This window comes from Sardina pilchardus, chromosome 13 (genome assembly GCF_963854185.1).
Source record: "Sardina pilchardus chromosome 13, fSarPil1.1, whole genome shotgun sequence".
Lineage (NCBI taxonomy): Eukaryota > Metazoa > Chordata > Actinopteri > Clupeiformes > Clupeidae > Sardina > Sardina pilchardus.
The window spans coordinates 11364041-11371540 of record NC_085006.1 but is presented as its reverse complement, the minus strand read 5'-3'; the positions used below and the strand labels follow the sequence as shown (position 1 = coordinate 11371540).

Here is a 7500-nt window from a genome sequence, read left to right as displayed (position 1 = left end):
GAAGGCAGTCATCGTTTGACATGTCAGCAAAGGGCGTGTTATCCAGTAATGACTATGTTGGCTAAGGCACTTCTTTGACAAGAGCAGAGAAGGGTGGTAATCACCACCAAATCCTACCACCACAATCCACATCAAAGCCACACACATGCACGCACACACACACACACACACACACACACCGGGGCTGTCAGTAGCGTTTGCTACTCCAAAGGTGACAGCCACAATGCGGGCCCTGGCTTGGCGCTGCTATTGTGCCCTCCTTGGCAGCAATTAGAGGGTCATTGTGTTAGTGGAGCCAGGAGGCGCAGCGCCGCGCGGAATGAGCCGGCTTGACAGTTCAGTCGAGAAGTGCCGGAATGTGCCAGAAACAGCTGTGACAGGTCCCCACCCACCGTCTCTCCCCTCACACACACACACACACACATGCGCGCACGCATACACACATGCACACATGTGCTTACGTGTACGCACACACGCACACACACACGCACATGCATACACACACACGCGCGCACACACACACACACATTTGTGTGTCTCTATCTTTTGAACGTGGCCTCTTTTCACACTTTTTGACAGTTTCCTCACCGAGTTCTCAGCCATAATGTCTAAATTTTAATTCACGTCAGCTTGATGTGCTACAATTTCCCTACTCTCCAGACACCGGGATGTTAACAGAAAAAATTCCTCCTTTTTTTCCTTTCTTTAAAAAAAAAAAAAAAAAACAGGCAAATGCACGTGGGCCCGTATCCCCCTCAGGCCCCCGCTCCCCCGGTCGGCTACGTGTCCAGCACGCTCGTGTCTGACCTGGAGACCGACATCCCCGACGAAGACGAGGACGACGAGGAGGAAGAGGAGGAGGGCTACGAGATGTCCCGTCCCCTCCGTGGCATGGAGCACACCCCGGGGTCCAGCATGGACAACCTGGACAGCTCCGTCACCGGTGAGTCTCAAACTGACCAGTGACCTCTAGATGGCTCCATTCTGGACTGTGCGCACAACTGGACTTGATGGTAGTCTAGCATATCCGATATGCAGTATCGAATAACATACCTGTTCACATTTACTATTTTCTGCGCACAGTTATTTAGTAGTGTGTTTGCCTCGGGTTGCTGTTTACTGGGAAGAGGTCCAAATCCATTTGTTTCATCACTTAAAAGTATTTCATGGAACAGTGTTTGCTCTAACCTCAGTCATTTTCCCCTAATTTCCCAACATAAGAGTTTAAATATACCGCAGACCTCATTTTATTGGCAGCAGAGAACTGTTTGTGCACGATAAAAAGAAATGTTTAAATTGCCTCCCGAGATTTTAGGACAAACGGTGGAAATAGAGTGTGGGAGCTAAGAAAGAGGGGAGAATTAATTGTGAAGACCAACTCTCTCTCCCTGCTTAGTCAAAAGATCATAGAACGCTTATCAGCCCACACATCAAATTACCGCTCCGACTGCATATGAAATTAAACGATAATGAGCTGGCCAAACTCCATTTAATCTAGCGGCAACACATGCCGCTCGGTCACTGATTTACAGTTGGCTATAACCTCCAGTTCTCCAGAAAAGCAATTATCTCTGTTTATTTCTGTTTACGTATATATGTGTACATAGTTTACATTGTTCACCTTCCCAGGGCGAACAGGCCTCCATTACATCACGGTTTTTGCTGGAGCCTAAACGCACCGTTTCCAGTCTAATTCATTCTATTTTCCACTCCTCACCTGAAAATGAAAAAAAAAAAAGAAGATTTTTAATCCAGTTTGTTCACGCAGTTTGGACGGACTCCGCGGATTCATAATTATTGTCGCCGATACAGATAAGGAACTCCAATGAATTTTAAGAGGGTAGAGAGAGACAGACAGAAAGAGAGGGAGGACTGGAGAGAGAGAGAGAGACAGAAGAAAGAGAGAGAGAATGTAGTGGGTGAACTCCTACACCAGTGCCACATATCTCTCGCTCTCTCCCTCCCTCTCTCTCTCTCTCTCTTTTTCTCTCACGATGGATTTTAGAATAAATCTCACGTACGAGTCTAGCTCTTTCTCCCTGTCTGTCTGTCTGTCTGTCTCTCTCCTCGTTCTAGACAGGAGGCACCATTTCCATTTTTACGGGCTCCTATTGAAAGCTTTTACGGCCGACTGTCTTTGGGGGACGAGTGAAGGGTATGACATTGTGCTAGGAGAAGACACAGAGAGAGAGAGAGAGAGAAAGAGAAAGAGAGATAGAAAGAGAGAGAGAGAGAGAGAGGCACACCGCACCTGAACTCCCAGGGTGCCCATCTCCCTCTCTCTCTCTCTCTCTCTCTCTCTCTCTCTCTCTCTCTCTCTCTCTCTCTCTCTCTCTCTCTCTCTCTCTCTCTCTCTCTCTCTGGTAAAAACAGCCAGCGCCAGGGGACCGTTCTGTTGCTTGGCGTCCGTCAGCCGAGAACACGCTGTAATTGTGGGCAACATGGCACATGCTGGCACATGGCGCTTGTCAGGCTCCTGGATGGGTTTAGGGACACGTCGGTCGTGCCGCGGCCTGACCCTGCGGTCTCACAGTGAGCCCCGTGTTTCATCATCCAGCAGCGCTCGTGATGAGAGATGGCTATATTGTGTATATATAGACCCGCGACTTCTCAGCCTGTACTGTACGTCACGAGCGCGCTGCATCGCGAAAGGACGATGACAGAAGAAAAAGAGAGGGATAGATGCGAGAGAGAGAAAGAGCGAGAGGTGAGAGAGTGTAAGACTGAAAGTGGAGAGAAAGAGAGAGAGAGAGAAGGAGTCAAAGCGAGAGGGAGTGAGAGCGGAGGAGAGGACGGGAGGCTTTCAGAGTCGAAAGAAAAGAGGAATGAAAGGAAGACAGGGAGGGTGAGGGAGAGGAGGGTAAGGGTGCGGAGGCTGAGACCAGCCCTCACGCCTCTCTCTCTCTCTCTCCCCCTCTCTCTCCCCCTCTCTCTCTCTCTCTCTCTCTCTCTGGCTGGTGGTGTGTGTGTCGGGGGCCAGTGCTGCCTGGGAGTGCAGTTTTGTGGCTGCGTGATGGAGCAGAGGCGAAGCCCAGGCTGACACATGGCACGGCTGATCTATTTAGAGCAATGGAAAAGCTGCACCGCGTGGCCTAATCTGCCCTGCATCTCTCTCTCCCTCTCTCTCTCTCCCTCTCTCCCTCTCTCTCTCTCCCTCTCTCTCTCTGCCTCCGCATCTCCTCCTGACTGTACTGCATTACTCTGCAGACAGCACTATTTCCTCTTATCTCCTCCCATCATCCTCCCCACTGCTCCCCACTGCTCTGAGCCTGACAGCCCCCAGACACGGGCCAGCTTTAGGATCACTGCTGGGGGGGAGTGGAGGGGTATGGAGGAGTGGGTGGGGTTGCTGCACCACCAGTAAGATGGGGAAGGGGAGGGAACGGAATGTGGGAGCAGAAAAACAAATCTCACCCTGCCACAGTCCAGACAGGAGCCCAGAGAGAGAGCAAGAGAGAGAGAGAGAGAGAGATGGAGGGGGAGAGATAGAGAGAGGGAGGGAGAGAGAGGGAGGGAGAGATAGAGCACAGGGGAGGGTGTATAGATGAAGCCTGTTGGCGTATGCGGCTGAAGATGATAGATCACTCATTGTTTTAATCATATGGAAATAGGTCTGCTCCCCCCCCCCTCTCCCGTTACAGCAGCTGCGCGCTACGCTAGCACGGCGTCCCAACACCAACAGAACCCACAGAGAGAGAGAGACAGAGAGAGAGAGAGAGAGAGAGAGAGAGAGAGAGAGATGTGCAGCAAAGCGGTATACATCAAATCGATTTCACCTGGGGCGACGAGGAGCGGGGTGGGCTGAGGGAGGAACGTCTTCATACACTTCCTCTTCCTCCAGAGAATCACACACAGGAGCACGTGCTGTACTGTACGCTCTCAGAGCAGGTGATAAAGCTCTAGGAGTTAGGGCAGTGATAGCAGAGAGGAGAAGGTGCGCAGCGTTATGTTATTGTGTGGGGTTTTTATTGTGTCTCCAGAACGTTCCTCATGTGGCGGCGGGTTTGGTTTTTACAGCAGCTCGGACATCGCTAGTGAGCTCACTCCAGCCCTGCCTGGGGCCGATTAGTCCTTTATAAACCCCTAATGTGTGTGTGTGTGTGTGTGTGTGTGTCTGTGTGTGTGTGTGTGTGTGTGTGTGTGTGTGTGTGTGTGTGTGTGTGTGTGTGTGTGTGTGTGTGTGTGTGGTAGTGTGTGTGAGAGTGGGGAGAGAGACCCCGGTCACGTCCGTCCGTCCGAGGCGGAGACGCCCGCTCGTCAAGGGGGATGATTACGGCAGCTTAACGATATGCAGATGAGGGCCGCGCATCAGCGTAAATCACTTTTACTGGTGGCCAATGCCAGGCCTGTCCCCCAGCCTTTTACTACCCTTCAACAACCCCCTAATCCCACTCCCACTCCCACCCCACCCCACACACACACTCTCCACACCCCGATTCAGGGCTTCAGTTTACCCACCCCTGGGGCTGTTAAACTCACCATCGCAGCCCAGAGAGAGAGAGACAGAGACAGAGACAGAGAGAGAGAGAGAGAGAGAGAGAGAGAGAGAGAGAGCAGACTCTGAGGCAGGAGCACAGCTCCCACATCTCAAGAGCCGTAGCAGTCCAAGCAACACAACCTTCAACTGAACCCCCTCTGAAAGATATAAAACAGTGATTTAATATGAAAATAAAACGAGTAGCCCCATAGTTTTGGGAGGTGGTGGTGGTGGTGGTGGTGGTGGTGGTGGTGGGACTCGGAGGTGAGGAGAGGAGCGGAGAGGAGTTTTGGGTAAATGACGACGACGCGTCCGGGGGATGTTGAGGACAGAGGAGCACTTAGCATGGATGAGGAGGCAATCCGTCAGACTGACCAGAGCTGTCAGAGCCGGGCGGAGGAGACGGGCGGAGAGGAGTGTGGCAGCGGCGCGCTAATTCACCGTGGTCAGCAGCACGTCCACGCTGAGCGACGGCCCCAGCGGGACTTTTTTTGATTTTTTTTTGCATAGGTAGCATAACGAACCTGGAGCGAGAGCCAGGTTTATGAGCGGGGTTCATTTTTCACAGATATTTCCCACATGATTCGATTCTGCCTTGATCGCAAAAACAAAAAAAAAAATGGGGTGCGAAGAGAAGTTAAGTCGTGGGTGAAAAGTCTTGAAGTGAAGGAGGGGGTTTTTTGACACCTTTACGGTTTGAAAACACAGCTGTGTGTAGCCTGCCTCCAGGTAAATTAAGTCAACGCGCTTGAAGAGCATAGGGGATTTCCTAATAAACGCGTTATGTGCACTCTGTCACTGAGAACTGAGAACACTCGGTCTAATACACTGTAGTATCCGATCCTATCTCTTCGGAGTTTGAAAGGTGAAGGTCTTTGGGAGTCCTTGAGTGGTATTCTTCTTTTTTTTTCCACAGACTGTATCTGGAAATGTAAAGCCTTGTATCCTCCCCGTCTCCGGCTGTAGGCTGTATCATTTTACTGACTCCCCACCGTGACATTTACTGTAATCTTTCTCTATTGTCGGTAAATTGGGAGTATTGATCGTTTTTCACAAGTAGCTTATTTCCGCTTTTTCCGCCCGGTCCATGTCGATGAAAAATGAGATTATAGGTCTTTGTGTGCACGCACAAGACCATTGCAGCACAAACACACACACACATACGCACACACACACAAAAACGGCACCCCCGACACAATCAATAGGATTCTCTGTTTATCAAAACCTCCCCCTCAGAAGCTTATAGAAAGAGAGAGAGAGAGAGAGAGAGAGAGAGAGAGAGAGAGAGAAAGAAAGAGAGAGCGAAAGAGAGAGAGTTCACAATATTGCAGTCGGGGAGCCAAACACAGGTTTTTTTCCCCGTGTACTGACACCCATCAGAGAGCACGCACGCAAGTTTACACTGGCCGGGGCTTTTGATGTCCCCCCGTCAGTGTGTTTGTTTTTCCCCACTCGCCCTTCATCTCCGGCACCGCTGGCTGTTCCCCCCCCGCCACAGGCCCAGGTGTGCCCCGCTGGTCTCCGGTAGGACTTCATCAAACGCCGCTCACAGACTCAATAAAACGCTGTGATCCCTGGGGCTCCTCTGAGATGAGCAGGCCGCGTTAAAGAAGTTGCTGCTCTCTGGCTGCAGACACACACACACACACACACACACACACACGGGCCCTGGAGGCGCCGAGACTTCACATGCAGACGATGAAAGTCTCTTAACTCAACTCCACCTACTGTATGACACACGCGCACGGTCCACAAACATTAATCAGCCGTGAATTACAAGCCTCTCAAGATTTTCATTGCCCCACACTTCAGCGCAGCGTATATATATCAGCGATGGGGTGGACATGAGAGATGGACGATGTGCACTGAGAGTAAGTACATGCGTAGCAGGGGGGATGCTGGTCAACACACTTGACCAGTGCTGACCAATGACCGCTGCTGTGCTGCTGGGTTTTTGCTGACCGGCCTGTGGTGTCCCCCAGGGTCCATGGTGAATGGCTGGGGCTCGGCCTCCGAGGAGGACGACCGCAACTACTCCAGCCGCCGGTCGAGCGTGGGCAGCTCGTCCGACGGCTCCATCTTCGCCCACTGCAGCTTCGCCCAGGCCCTGGTGGCGGCGGCCGACAAGGCCGGCTACCGGGTGGAGGGCACCAGCCTGACCAAGCCAGGTTTGTGTGGTTTCTCACCACCACCACCACCACCACGAGTGGATCACTGACAGCGCAGTACTGACATGGAGCTTGAGGTGTCTCTGACAAAAACTCACCAGCTGAAGGGCTGAACGCAGTGGATTCATGGGTGCTGTCTGTTGTCTTGTGGCTGGTTACATGCTCTCTAAAGGCTGTTCTGTTGAAGGATGCATGGCAGCTCAGTGTGGCAGAGCGGGTCGTCTGCCGTCGCCCCCCCCTTTGGTGTTCCCTCACGCTAACTCACTCCTTCTAACACTTCAACGCTTTGTTTCCCTGCTGGCGGCTTGGGGGTTGGGCTGAGTGTTAACTTTGACTCTAAACTCTCGAAAATGGGTCTTGGGATGATTTTTTTCAAACCCATGGTGGCTGGGAGAAGCTCAACGCTTTGCAAATGGACAATAGTGACATTGCGGTTTTTTGTGTTCACTAACAACCTCCTGTGCTTGGGTGTTCTGGATTCACTTCTCTACAGGGCATTTGCTGCCTACAAATCAATCAAACCTTCTCCCCTCCCTTTCCTCACTGTTGATTGGCTAGCCCAGTTTCCTAACCCCGCCTCCCTCTGGTTCCCTCCCCCCCCCCGGCAGGTAAAGGCCTGAGCCATCGGCCGCGCCCCAGCAGCCCCTTCTCCACGGACGGCAGCACCGTGGGCACACACAGCCTGGGCCACCAGAGGGCGCCGCGCCCGGCCCGCAAACACAGAGGAGGTCTGGGCACGGTGCCCCACCGCCGAGACGCCAGCGCCGACGGTAAGGACAGGAAGCGATCGATCGATCGAGCAAAAACACGAGCGTCTTAGTATCTAGAAATGTATCGGAGCAGAGAAACGGAAGC

The 7500-nt window shown here is 52.3% G+C and overlaps 1 protein-coding gene across 1 annotated transcript in view; it reads left to right on the top strand.

The window, feature by feature from the left end:
• robo2 (roundabout, axon guidance receptor, homolog 2 (Drosophila)) overlaps nucleotides 1-7500 on the top strand; it is a 61427-nt gene that overhangs the window by 46863 nt on the left and 7064 nt on the right. Inside the window, exons 20-22 of the mRNA XM_062553120.1 lie at nucleotides 729-943; nucleotides 6460-6645; nucleotides 7254-7415. Coding sequence (XP_062409104.1) covers nucleotides 729-943; nucleotides 6460-6645; nucleotides 7254-7415 — 563 coding nt within the window. The remainder of the gene's footprint in view (nucleotides 1-728; nucleotides 944-6459; nucleotides 6646-7253; nucleotides 7416-7500) is intronic.